The following is a 14,681-nucleotide window of genomic DNA, read 5'->3' on the forward strand; positions in this document are numbered from 1 at the left end:
TTTTTCTTTAAAATTTGTCAACAAATATGTAAGAAAAAAAATTTTGAAATAATATTTTATTCATTACAACTATACAATATGAAGAAATACATTTTACTCAATATTATCGTTAAATTTCTTCATTGCCAAATTTATTCCACAAATTCTCCATGAGATCTCTCCTGAGATCCCCATTGTTTTCTGCATCCTGCTGAGGCGAGTGGAGATATGTTCTGCCAAAAATGATCGGTCTCGATTGTACTGTGGAAGGTAGACCGACTCATCCATTGGAGATGTCCATTCCAAAATGTCAGTGTCGCCCTCGTCTTCTATTATCATGTTATGCAATATAATGCACGTTCTCATTATCTTGCTCAGGTCTTCTTTCTTCCAATAATATACTGGTCCATGTGTTATAGCCCACCTTATTTGCAACACACCAAATGTACATTCAACATCCTTCCTAAAGACTACTTGTCTTTGAGCAAACAATTTCTCTTTTCCAGCAGTTAGGTGCGGGATGGTTTGAATCAAAGTTGCCCACTTAGGGTATTTGATTATGTGGTTATATGTGTATTTGATTGATTGTGTGGTTTAATTGTGATTAAGTTGTTAGGCTTAAATGATATATTGCTTTATGTTTTGTTTTAATTTATTTTAAATAGAAGTTGGTTTTGGATAGTAGTAGTGGACCAACTAAATGGGTCACATGGACTACTTGGATGGACCTTCATGGGTAGGGAGTATGTCCCATGGGTAGTGGAGGTGATTATTATTATTATTCTAATTAATAATGATAAGGAGGATTTATATACATACATACATATATATATATATATATATATATATATATATATATATATAACTATATTATATTTATAAATGGTTGTATTTATGTGTAAATACGTTATATGTAAGGGTAGTATTAGTATTACTATAGTAAGATTGTTTGTTCCTCTTTTCTGTATAAGCCGACTTAGGGTTAAACTAAGATTAGGGTTTTATGTTGTATGTGAATATTATTGCCTATATATATGTATTTAAGTCGGTAGAGGAGGAGGCTAGATTTATACGGGAGTTATTTTATACTTAGAAAAGAAAAGAGAACAGAGAAAGAAAAAGAGAGAAACTGAGAGAGGAAGCAAGGGTTTTGGCCAAGGATTATAAGCCGGACCAAGGAGGAAGGTTGAAGGCTATTCGAGGGTTAAAACCAGAGCAGTAGGAGGCTTAGACGGCGGCCAAGGATCGCCGAAAAGAAATTAGGAAGACGATGTTAAGGTTTCAAAACTGAAATCAGAGGCAAGTTTTATTCTTACTCTCGCCCCTTGACTTGTGTTCTATGCATACCTAGGTAGTCTCTAAGATTTAAACCGACATTAAAATTGATCTTTTAATCATCTTTGAAGTGAATGGAATTAAACTGAATTGAATCGAATTAAAAACTATGTTACGTTCTTGATTCAATCTTGTTTTTTTTTAATATAAACTTGTTTTAATTCATGTTGGTGATGCATAATAAAGTTATATAATCTATGGGACATAGATTGAACCCTAGGAGTCGTAATAAAATAGTTACAGAGGGTTTAAACACCACCGGAGACGAAGAAGAAGACCGAAAATAAGATGCGGCACTCTGTGAGAGAGAGAGCCGGCTCCATAGAATTAGGGAGCCAGCTGTAATACCCCTAATTTTAAAAGGATAGTCTCAGTATTTATTTATTTATTTTTATTGTATTTTTTTTAATTGTTTAATTGATTATTTGACTAATTGTTTATGTGTTTAATTGAATTAAGTGTTACTTGATTAATTGGCTACTTATCTATGTGTTATTTGTATTTTGTATAGGTGTTATTTGTATTATTTGTTTAATTAGATTGTGCACTTAAATGATGTATTTAATTAATTGTAATTAATTATAAATTAAATGATTAAATGTTTTATTTTATTTTATTTTATGGTTATGGTTAGTGGTAATGGGCTAACTAATTGGGTCCCATGGACTACTTGGATAGGAGGTTGGATGGGTATGGATAATTACTCATGGATAGTTGTATATGTATATATATAGATATATGTATATACATATATATAAAAAGAAAAGTAAAATACACAACTATAGGTTGAAAAAGGAGTGAAAATATATCACGTAATATATTCTAAAGAGAGAGAGTTAGAGAGAGAAAGAGAAAGAGGAAGGAACGAGAAGAAAACCCTTTAGAGAGAAGATCAAGGAAGAAGAAGTTTAATTTTCAATCCGAAAGTTTAAGGCAAGTTCTTCTTCTATCTCTTTCCCTTTGATTCGTGTTTCTGTACATGCCTAGGAAATTCCAGGATTTATTAAACACATAAAATTAAATAATTATGCATGATTTTGATTTGATTTCCGGTGTGAATTTTTATATGTTTAAATTATGTATTTTTCATATCTGTGAAATGATGGAACGTAGAAACATGCCTAAGATTCCTGAACATTAAATAGGGACTAGGTTTGGGTTTTAATAAATTTAAATAGACTCAATCATAATGATGCTTGCTATTTGAATGTTTTAAACAAACGAATGGATTTAATCTTTTAAAATATTTTAGCAATTGAGATTAAATGTGTAGGATGAATTGGATATAGAGAATCCTTATTTAACGGTATAATAAAATATCATCATGTATAAGATTCAGTTTGTGTAGGACATATGATATAGGAAGTTTAAAGAAATAATAAGTCATTCCTATTATGTGATAACTTGATATCCTATTTATCATAGTTATTTATGGAATGTTTGATGTATTTCCTTAATTGTTACATCAATTGTTGGATTGTGTGGTTTAATGCACCGGTATGGGACGGTGGCATTCTAGGGATGGATTAACTTATCAGTTAAGTCCTACCTATTTTATATAAGGGAATGGATTAACTAAAATGTTAAGTCCTACTTATATTTAAGTCAGGTCAGCTGAACAAGTTGAATGACTTATGGAGGATTAATTTATTATATAAGGGAATGGATTAACTAAAATGTTAAGTCCTACTTATATTCAAGTCAGGTCAGCTGAACAAGTTGAATGACTTATGGAGGATTAATTTATTATATAAGGGAATGGATTAACTAAAATGTTAAGTCCTACTTATATTCAAGTCAGGTCAGCTGAACAAGTTGAATGACTTATGGAGGATTAATTTATACTGGATAGGATGGTTACTAGATTTTATATATATAAGTATGGTGTCATGATATGAGCTTGAGTCTCAGGATCAATGGTTAGGGCGCGTATATCGCCAGGGATGTGTAGCTAGATATAGTGTAGTTGTGTACCCTGGTAGGTCTAGGTACTCATGCCCACTATATGTGCGTTTTGCATGTTGCCTACTATTCAGGTTGAGATAACCCTATAGTCTAGTGAGGTTCCTTTAGTGTGTATATATATATATACGGACTACTAGTTACTGTTGGATTGACTAGGATGTATACGTGTATCGAATCTCTGCTTGGACTGTAGTAGAGTAGAACTTGTTTGTGAGCCTGACTCACCATTATTTTTCAGGTGTTCGTCACGAGTAGAAGTTGTTCGTGCTGAGCGGGGATCAGTCTACTTCATTCTTCCGATGCTACATAGGAGTTCCTTTATGATTCAGTTTCCTGTTTTAGATTATTGTCATTTGTTTAGTTTGGATTTTCTAGGGGTTCACACAGTATGGATTCCCGAGTTGTATTTTGGAGGATCAGTTGTATCAGAAGAGTTTATTAATTAATGGAAATATATTATGAGGTTTATTATTAGATTATCATTTTAGTTTCTTGTCAGCATTTTATTTATTCTTCTTTATTCTCTTGTACTCTGTGTTCGTTTATTATCAATTTGTTTTGATATCCTCGGGTATTCGGGCGTGGGCCTGGCCAACCTGCATTCGGAAATTCGGGGGTATCACACCAGCTCCCTTGGTCATAGAGCCGGCTCCCAAGGTTAGGGAGCCGGCTCTCTTGTGTAGGGAGCTTGCTCTCTCATTTTGAGAGCAAGCTTTCTTGCACTGTAACTTGTGGGATTTTTTTTAAAAGTATAGTTTTGGTATTTTTTGAGTTCTTGGATGGTTCTGGATTGTTAATAAGGATTCTAAACTGTGTTTTATGATATATTAAAACTCAAATAGCATAATTAACACCTGTATGCTAGTGGATTTAACAGTATGAAAATTTAAACAATTTTTGCATGCTGTTAATGGATGTAAAGGATTTAATCCTCTAGTCTTCTTTTAGCAGTATAAATGACTGTAATATGATTTTTAAATCTGTATTGAATGCATAATAAGGTCAAATACTTATTAGATTTTATTATGTTTATTCTGGACTTTAATTGATGAACCATTAAATACTGTTCTATCAATTACATGGATGTTATTCTGAACTTTAATTGATGAACTATTAAATACTGTTCTATCAATTACAGGGATGTTATTCTGGATTTTGGTTGATGAACCATTAAATTCTGTTTCTATCAACTATATGGATTATGTGGATTTTATTTGATATACTATTTTAAGTGTTGCATTATTTATGGACCATATGCATTATATGCACCGGTATTTGACGGTGGCATATTAGGGATGGATTAGATCAAAACGCTAATTTCTACCTATTCATACATACGGAATGGATTAACTAAAACAGTTAAATCCTATATGGATTCATATCTTGTCAACTAAAACAGTTGAACGACATATTGGATGTTTGTTTTATATCCTGTATTAGGAAAGATTTATATATATGATTATGGTACCTCAATATGAGCTTGAGTCTCAAAGTCAACGGTTAGGGCGCGTATATGCAGTGGGATGCATAGCTGGCTATGATGGTTTGATGTGTACCCTGTTAGGTCTAGGTACTCATGCCCACTCCAGGTGAGTTTTGCATGATACCTACTAGTCAGGTTAAGACTGGCATGTAGTGTGGATATATATATTTATGTTTTTATGGACTATATAGATATTGTTGAGATATCTAGGATGTATCTGCGTATCGGGTCTCTACTTGGACTCTAGTAGAGTAGAACTTGCATGTGGGCCTGACCCACCTTCATTTTTCAGGTATTCGTCAGGAGTAGGGATTGTTCGTGCTGAGCAAGGATCGTCTACTTCATTCTTCCAGATTATGTTATTTAGGAGTTTCTTTGTGTTTCTGCATTCTGATGTAGTCGCTTATTCAATTGAGATTTTCTAAGGGTCCACATAATATGAATTCCCGAGTTGTATTAGTAATAGAGGATTGGATGTATCAAAATATTTTCATTTATAAAAATTTATTCTGAGGATTTCATTAATAGATTATCGTTTTAGTTTCTTTCAGCAATTTTATTTATTCTCATTTATCATGTTTGTATTCTGTGTTCAATTATTACCATTTGTTTTTGATATCCTCGGGCGTTCGGGCATGGGCCTGGCCAACCCGCATTCAGAAACCCGGAGTTATCACAACTAGTGAACCTTTTATCATGCAACTATTGTACCGCCCAAGGTCATGAAGTACAGTTTTCTGTGTTTGGAATGACAGTGGAACGAAGTTGGCTAAATCTATTCCGCCTCGTTAGAAAATTCATCATACCCATTCCGCCCCTATTCCAGGATGAGTTTCTAATTGGTATACAATCTCCGTCCCAACTCCAGTAGATAAAATACCAACTACGCCCCAAGTGCTCCGTTTAATTGCGGGGTGGACGCGGGTTATGCCACTTTTATTATGTAAAAAAAAAAAAAAAAAACCAATGTGATCAAATTGGACTAATAAATAAGTTGACACAACTTTTAAATTACTAAGTAATAGAATATGAATATATTAATTGATACATCTAACCAAGTGACAAGCATCTTAAAAACATTAAATATATAATTTACATATATTAAAAATAATAATTAAAGTACATTATATAATGAATGGAAACTTCATCACTAAATCTATCCCGACCCAAACCCGTTTTCAATTATTTTACCATAGCCGTCCCAAAATTCATTTAGGGGACCAAATCCACTATTCGGTGCCTCTTATCACTAGTGTCTCTACACCCAAACTCCCATAAAAAAAATCTCGACAAATTATAAAACAAGAGGGGATGGGTTAGTAAATGATCCATCAGGTTAGTAAATGATCTGATCCATCAGGTTAGTAAATGATCCATCAGGCATCAACCCTTCTTATAAATGGCACCATAGATGGCTAATGGTATTAACCACTTTGTTTCTGGAAATTGATTTTTGCCTCATTGGAAAAGTGATGCATTTTTTTTATTTTTTTCAACAAGGCAAACTCAGCAAACAACCAACCCAACTACAAAGAGAGAGACATAGATAACCGATCGCTGAAAGCACACTCCAATAAGTGGAATGGATAGAACTGAAGCACTTGATCCTCAGTCACATGAGGTTTTGAGAGCTTGGCAGCCTCATGAGCTAAAAGATTTGCTTCTCGACGAACGTGAGCAAGATGAGCAATAGGCAAACCTTTCAAAGCAGTCTATATGTCACACACAATTGCATCAAATTCAACTGAACAAGGTTTTGTCCCAAGCACTGCAGCACACAATATTGCAGAATCACTCAAAAAGAAGATTAGGAAATTGAAACCGCATAGCCCAGAGAATAGCAGCCCACAATACAAACGCCTCTGCCATGAGAGCCGAGAAGGCCCTAAAGTGTTTAAGAATCACTACTTCCTTCAATACACCATGATGGTCACGGAAAACCACCCCACCACCAGCTAAACATCCGTTTTTCCTGAAGGCGGCATCCATATTACACTTTAGAGTACCCACATGAGGGGGATTCCAGGAACGGCGACTTTTGAAATTATATCTCTTTTAGATGCAACTTTTGACAACAAACAGTAATAATGAAGAGACGAGTATTTTCCATTTAAGTCGGTCCTTTATGCCTACTTACCCGGAAAAATAAAAAGGACCTTTATATCCTGATTCATCCACATTCAAGTAGCCAGATCCCAGCAGTAAGCTCTGGAAATTATTTTAAACAGGACACGGCAACTCTCTGCAGCCAGCCTTGCATTGGGAGATGAAGAGTTAAAGAATTCCCACAAGCTAACTTCACTTTTAAAATGCTAACAAAGAAATGCCTGCGCCACATTTTCATTACAACAAATTGAAGAAACAGTGTTTTTATTTATTTATTTATTCAAGGACGAATATTACTTGAATACGTCAAAATATACATATTTAATTTCCAAGTAGATAACCTTTTAATACGTTATAATACATTGGCAGTAGAACAAACTGGGATACCATAAATGTGCAATCCAACTGCGGAGAAACTCTCATGGCCCAGAACAACTAAAATCCCTCATCATACTAGAGATTTTGCGAGAAATGCTCCCACAGGCAGACTGTTTCCAGTTCAGACGACCATCAAAGCAGCAGACTAAAAGGTCAGTCAATCAATAACTCACCAGGCTAGAGTCTAGGGGATAGAGATACAGATTGCAGACTGCAAAATTTTCATTAGGCTACAGGAGAATACATGAATTGCCACTCCAGGAAATTGTGATTATGCTTCACATTCGACAGAGATCAGCAGTGCTGGATTAACATACTCCATAATAAATGGCCATAATTCCCTCTTGAAAGCCTTGTGAATACCCAACAGAGGAGCTGAATCAAAAATCACTTTCAATCATTTTCGGCATACTCAGTCCAGATAAGTGGACGATCCAATAAATTGAATATCACATGTAACCAGATATCCATAATACTCTACTCTATGTTCTGTATCGATCCTATCAGGTAGAATTCAAGCCTCTCTTTGGTAGTCGCATCTGCAAGATTAATAAATGACATGTAACTTTCGGCCAGGATGGCCTTAAAACTAGAGCTCAAGAAATAAAACTAGATCCTAACCTTGGATTTTGTAGTCCTCCACCCTCCCAAGTCATGCTTTTTTGGTGAGTATGAGAATTTCTCAATGGAACTCAGGACTGCACTTTCACCAACTTCTGAGACACTAAATGGCAATAAATCCTGCATTTGAGATCATAAATTTGACTCTACCTCCTCTAAACAATAATTTTAGTTCAATTCCTTGAAGGGATTCTAAATGCCTAAAAGCAATCTCTGAGATTAATGCCTTTTAACATTTCAACTAGCAAAATTTTCTTTGCAAAGGCAATTTTCCACTCTATATGGAAAATTGAACTCTGCCAATTTTTTTCTTTCTTTTTTATTTTAGAAGCTAAAATCAACTGCCTCTGCCTCTGATTTACAAGATAAACCGCTCAACATTTATAACTTATGATTTCCCTTTCTTTCTTTTTTCCTCATTTTTCTTCTCAAACATGAAAAAAATTAAAACCATATCACAAACTTACCCTGCCCTTTGACGCTTCAAGATTCTTAATTTCCAAACGATCAAAATAAAACAGTACCTGCACATACAACAAATGGTTGAGAAAAATAATAAAGCGGCAAGAAAGATTTGACAGAGCAAGAGCAATATACAAGCAAAAACTGCTATTAGTTTGAAGCATCAAACAATTGCAAGATCCTAGCACAATTAAATTTTCTTCACATGGGACACTTGAATAATTGACCTAGCCAAATAAATCCTACCTTGTTGAGGAACTGGACATTTGATGCATCAGTTGCCATGACCCGTACACCAAGACAATTAGAGGGACTACTGCAAAAGGGACAGAAAATAGTACTAAATACACACCCATCTTCTTGGCACCAAATTCCTTGTCCTGGGACACCTACAGGATTTCTGTTACAGAGTCGGTGATCGACTGATCTTGTATCAGATATCACAACAGATATACTTGTTGAATTATTCATGGCTAGAGGTTCTAGCGACCCTGTCAGAAGAGATGTCAAGTGAACTTTTGATGATGAAGTTAACGAGCATGTAACATAATAATGGTTCTCCGGAAGGCCCAATGGGTTTCTGCAAAATGAGCAAAATATTTGTAGTCTCTTGTCCATAACATGACCAGAAGGCACACATGATGAACCATAATAATTCGATATGAGCGATTGAGGAACAGTGGGCTTCTTGGATATGTTTTCCACAAAATTAGTCTCACAACCAAATTCAATTCTGTGATTAGCATCTCTATTTGTCATGGAGCTTGCCATGAAACTAGCATGGCCAGAAGTTTCAGCATCAGGAACATCTTGTTCTTCTTGGACAAGGTCAATTAATGGTGATTCCAAAGGCATTCTCCTTTTCCGGGCATGAGAATTAACACTCAAATTTAAAAATGATTCTGCTTCAGGTGTTAAATTGTTTGTCCTTGCAGTGGCATTTCTTTCAGGAGTGACCACCATGGAATGTGCTGATTTAGAAGTGCTTGAATTTGGTAAAGAAAATGAAGATAATAACAACTTATCAGGAAACTCAGCAGAAGCCTCGACTATGGTTGAACCAGAGTTCCCACCCCTGGAGAACGATCCTGGACTAAATACAGCAATACTGCCATCTATACCAGGGGTTTCCTTGACTACGGATATTTCAGGATCGTCAGGAGACAAGTCCAAGGGGATCTCCCTAGTGCACCTGCAGAAAGATGTGATCTATGTTAAAATGGAGTTGGTACTGGTTGTATAGGGCAAAAGAGGTGAAAACCATCATTCTGGAAATTTAACCTAAAAGCCTTGAGCTATAGGATAGAACCACACCCCACAGGCCCACCTTGTAAACTGCAACTGGGATCCAGTAACATAATGTGAGGAACATCACTTGCACCCCCCACCACCCCCAACAAACACGCAAAAAAAAAAAAACACAACGCAGTTAAATGCAATGTGCACAAAATCAGCGGATTTTCCAATTCACTTGCTATTCAATTTTTTGTTAATGCAAATTAAGTGGCTTGACAATCACCTGGAGTCTTCCTCAGTACCAAACTCTACATCAATGTACTCTCTGCAACTTTTAATATCCTTCTCATTAGTCAACATCAATGCTTGAACTTCATCATCATGCTGAGTTTTTTCAGTTTCCATCACACAGGTTGATATTACTTCTCTCCCACACTGATTAGACTTGTTCACTCTCTGACTTTTCTTTCTTGCGAACACCTTGCTTTGATCCATGGGAATATTTTTCATATAAATGTCAGAATTTTGTAAAACACCAGCAGTCCCTTTGGCAAGCCGTTCCTGCATGAGTCCAGATTGAGTTTACCACATTGGTTAAAGTAGTTCATCAACTTAAAAGTCTAAAGGAAATTGTTCACAGAAAATTGAAGGTGAAAATTAGAAAGATAAAAGATCAATAGAGGACCTTGACACCTCTAAAAAAGGAACTTAGTCCCTCTAATGACTTCTCAAAATTGTCATACTGTCGGATGGATTTCCTTAGCCACTTTGAAATGTATGTTGTATTCCTTTCTTCACAAAACCGCTCATCTGCTTGCAAAATGAATTATTATTTTAAGTCCTAGATGACCAGATTCAAAAAATGAAAGGGTTTGAGAACGGAAACAGAAGTCAAAGGAAGGTTTCATGCAAAGTCTTGAAATCAGGAATTTTCAGCCAAATCGATCATTAATATATATATATATTTATATGGCTGTATTTTACCAAATTTCTTGTCCCAACTTTTCCAAATTTTGGTCAATTTTCCATTTAGAGTTAATAAATAATTAAGTTACACCATCTCTAACAGCTTAAGCAAGAGCCAAAGGTCTCAAGTGTAGGCCTCACCTTCACCAGGATAATTAAAAATTGACATACATGTTGGCCCATAATCTGGCCACATTTTAGGCCTTTGTGTGGTTTTTGGAAGGTCTATACATTGTCTTTGAGTTTCTACATATGGAGTCCAAGTCCTGTTAGATATAAGAAATCCTAAAAGTATGTGTGTAGTATATGTAATCTCCCAATGTACCAGAAAACAGTTCATTGAAAATTTCCCAAGGTTTTGAAAACTTTTGAGATTGTGTGATGCAACACAAGCTTTATTTGTAATGTGTAAGGGGTTCTAGTAGTGGTTCGTAGATTTTTCTTTTCCTCTTTATTTTTCTGCACTTTATATGTGCAACCAGACCTTGTTAACTGTTGTTTAGCCCCAAAAGTCCTACTTTAACAAGCCTGTCATCCCCTTCTTTCAATGTTCGACCCTATAAACCAAAAGAAACCATAAGGAATGTTAAATATAAAAGAGAGAAAATGTGCATTGTATTGATGTGTAAGATATGAAGATACATGGGGTTTTATATAGGTGACGAGATGTGTGGAGAGCAAGAAACCTAAACCCTATTAGGTAAACCTATTCATGGTAATAATATATTCTACAATATAATAATAGTGTATTCTACAATATATTCTAACAGCCCTCCTCAAAATCAAGGTGGATTAAATGATTTGAGTTTGGAAATGAGATCTTGAAAGCGGCATGGCGGAAGCGATTTGGTGAAAACATCAGCGATCTGATCATGTGAAGTGATGAACTGCAATTGAAAGGTCTTGTGAAGAAGATTGACGACAAACAAAATGATAGTCAATCTCAATGTGTATAGTGCGCTCGTGAACTACATCATTGTGTGCAATTTAGATTGCACTCCTATTATCACAATAGATAGGAGTGACAGTGGATGAAGAAACTCACATGTCTTGAAGGAGCCAAAGCAACCACAAAAGCTCAAAGGTAGTATCAGCAAGCGCACTGTATTCAACTTCTGTGCTAGATCGAGTAACCACAATTTGTTTCTTGTTGCGCCAAGAGATAAGTGAATCACCAAGAAAGAAACAATAGTCTGTCGTGGAATGACGAACTGTAGGGTCTCCTGCCCAGTCTGCATCTGAATAGGCATGAAGAACAAGTGATGACTGAGAAGAAAAATGCAGTCCATGAAACATAGTGCCTTTGAGATAACGAAGGATGCGAAGAACGGCAGCAAAATGAGTAGACCGGGAGGCAGTCATGAACTGACTAACTATGTGGACGGCATGAGAGATGTAGGGACGAGTGACAATGAGATAAACCAGACTACCTACCAATTGGCAATACAAAGTACCATCTCGAAGAGATTTTCCATCATGTAGATTAAGTCTTATGTTGTGCTCAAGGGGGGTAACAACAATCTTACTGTCAGTTAGACCAGATTTCGAGAGAAGATCGGATATGTATTTTGACTGAGTAAGATAGTAACCATTTGTAGATTTAGTTATCTCAAGACCAAGAAAATAACTGAGGGGTCCAAGATCCTTCATCTCGAATTGATGACTGAGAAACTGTTTGAGTTCCTAAATTCCCGTCAAATCATCTCCAGTGATGATCATATCATCAGCATCAAGTAAAAAGAGAGCGATACCTCGATCGGTGCATCGAACAAGCAGAGTCATAAGGACTAGCAGAGTAGCCAAGTCAAGAGATAGTGTAATAACCCTAATTTTAAAAGGATATTTCTGGTATTTAAATATTTTATATTTGTGGTATTTAAATTTTTGATTAATTGTTTTTATTGTCTGATTAAATGATTTGTTTAATTGGTTTTAATTAATTGTTTAAATTAAATTATGTGCTGAAGTTATGTGACATGGATTTATTACCTGTGTAATTGTTAACACTGCTTTATTTGTAATTGGTTCAATTATTTTAAATGCAAATTAACTGTTTAAAGGTATTAGGGTTTTGTTTAAATTCATCGTGTCTGGTTTTGAGCCGACTTGTAGTTGGTTTAGGATTTAGTTTAGGGTTTCAACTTAAGCCTATAAATACATAAGTATATGTCTGCTAAGGGTTTTTGTAAACCCTATTCACCATATTCACGCACATAAGATACAGAGGGAATACAGAGAGCAACCGAGGTTGTTTTGTAAGACAAATTACAGAACCTTAAGAGATTTAGGGAGGGATTCAAGGAGGAGTTCTGGATTTAACTAAGAGTGGCAGAGGTTGATAACAACAGTTGACGTTGCTAGAGACAACAGTTTTAGATTTTCAACCGGAAATCAAAGGCAAGTCTCTGTTCTTCTCTTTCCCATTAATTCGTGTTCTGTACATGCCTAGTTAGACTCCAGGGATTAAATAAAGGTTAAAATGGATTTAAACAAACATAATAACATGTCTTCTATGCATATATGATTTTATTTGATCCGGTAGAATTAACTGTTTTGCATGAACTTATGTTTTTCTATTATTTGTTCCTCTGGTTGTTTACTTTTAAGTTTTGTTTAACGGAGGTTGGTAATGCAAATAAAGGCCTTGAAATTGATCTGAGTCTAAGATTAAACTCTAGAACATGTATTTAGAACAGTATTTAAAATTCACGAATAAATCTGTTATGAGTTGCTTTAAATTGCTAATTGAAATTCTGAAATCGTTGTTCCAGATCTTGGTTTCAATACATGTTATGAGTGGATATCAGTGGTTTAACATTTGTCTAGGACTAAGATTTAACCTTAAACAAGGATTTAAAAACATTACAGAGGCTCAGATAATCACCGGAGTTGGAGAAGATGAGGCAGGAACGGACGAACTGCTCTAAAAAGGGAGAGAGCAGGCTCTCAAAATGAGAGAGCCAGCTCCCTCACACAAAGAGCCGGCTCCAAGGAGCATGGAGCCGGCTCCATGCTAAAAGAGCAGGCTCCCTAAGTTAGGGAGCCGGCTCTAACATAAATGGAGCAGGCTTTAAATTTTTGGAGCCTGCTCTTGCCCAGAAAGTGCATACTGAGTGTGTTTGTGTGCGTAGTTTGAGCTGTATAGTGAATTCTAAAGTTGTTTAAAGGATACTGAGGGGTGTAATTAAATGTTAGGGACTTATTAAAATAGTGAAAAACATTATTACAATATTGGATTAAGGAAAGGAGTAAAATACAGCTCAAGAAAAATCTATACGTTGCACTATTTTGCTAAGAAATTTAATTACTGGAACTTAGCAAATTGTTGGTATATAAATTAATTATATTTAATCATATTGTCCACCATGTTATAAACATAGTAAATTAACTGTAATTTCAACTATGATTGGGTTGGAATCAATTGGTACTCAATGGTTGTTAAATGGTTTCAGTTTATGGACTATATGTGGAATTTAAATGCTATGACCTATTTTAGCTATTTAAATTATTGGATCATGATATTTAGGTTCTGAAGTGAATACCTAATGTTGATATATATGTATGAATTCATATTGGTGCATATTTTGGAGGATGGCAGTTAATTATATAATGTTGTTTTAGTAACTATGCTATGTTGGAGGATTTGCTAGTTTTATATATTGGAGCTTAACAAGGTTGTTAAATATGAATTAAATATATATAATAAATCATATTTCTGGGGTATTAGAAGTAAAGTGAATTAACTGGAATGACCTGTGCTTAGCTTGGGTGTAATTGATGCTTAAATTTCTGTTAACTGTATCAATTCATGGATTATGATGGTGAATGTGAATGCTTAAATTTATTGTAGCAATTTACATTATTGGAGTTGGATTTTAGGCTGTATTGAATGTCTAATATTTATGTATATAGATTAACTTATCTTGTGCATACTGTGGAGTGTGGTTGATGACTACTTAATATTGTTTTGTCAACTATGTTAACTGGAGGATTGTATGTACCGGTATGGGACGGTGACATACTAGGTATGGATTAGCTCAAGCACTAAATCCTACCTAATTTGGAATGAGTTGGATTAACCATAAAAAGGTTAAGTCCTACTTATATGGATATATATGAACCAGTATGGGACGGTGTCATATTAGGGATG

General features: G+C 35.2%; 1 protein-coding gene across 2 annotated transcripts in view; it reads right to left on the bottom strand.

The window, feature by feature from the left end:
- Window positions 1–7,075: 7,075 nt before the first annotated feature.
- The window catches only part of LOC132277322 (uncharacterized), a 59,859-nt gene continuing 52,253 nt past the window's right edge, over window positions 7,076–14,681 (bottom strand). For both annotated transcript variants that reach the window (XM_059779166.1, XM_059779165.1), the window contains 6 exons: window positions 10,251–10,375; window positions 9,849–10,126; window positions 8,576–9,521; window positions 8,335–8,391; window positions 7,868–7,987; window positions 7,076–7,785 (listed from right to left, as the gene is read on the bottom strand). In XM_059779166.1, the coding sequence (XP_059635149.1) occupies window positions 7,750–7,785; window positions 7,868–7,987; window positions 8,335–8,391; window positions 8,576–9,521; window positions 9,849–10,126; window positions 10,251–10,375 (1,562 nt within the window). In that variant the 3' untranslated portion in view covers window positions 7,076–7,749. The remainder of the gene's footprint in view (window positions 7,786–7,867; window positions 7,988–8,334; window positions 8,392–8,575; window positions 9,522–9,848; window positions 10,127–10,250; window positions 10,376–14,681) is intronic.

Source organism: Cornus florida, unplaced genomic scaffold, assembly GCF_030987335.1.
Source record: "Cornus florida cultivar Cherokee Brave unplaced genomic scaffold, ASM3098733v1 CherokeeBrave_3.0.0_Hap2_Chr10, whole genome shotgun sequence".
Lineage (NCBI taxonomy): Eukaryota > Viridiplantae > Streptophyta > Magnoliopsida > Cornales > Cornaceae > Cornus > Cornus florida.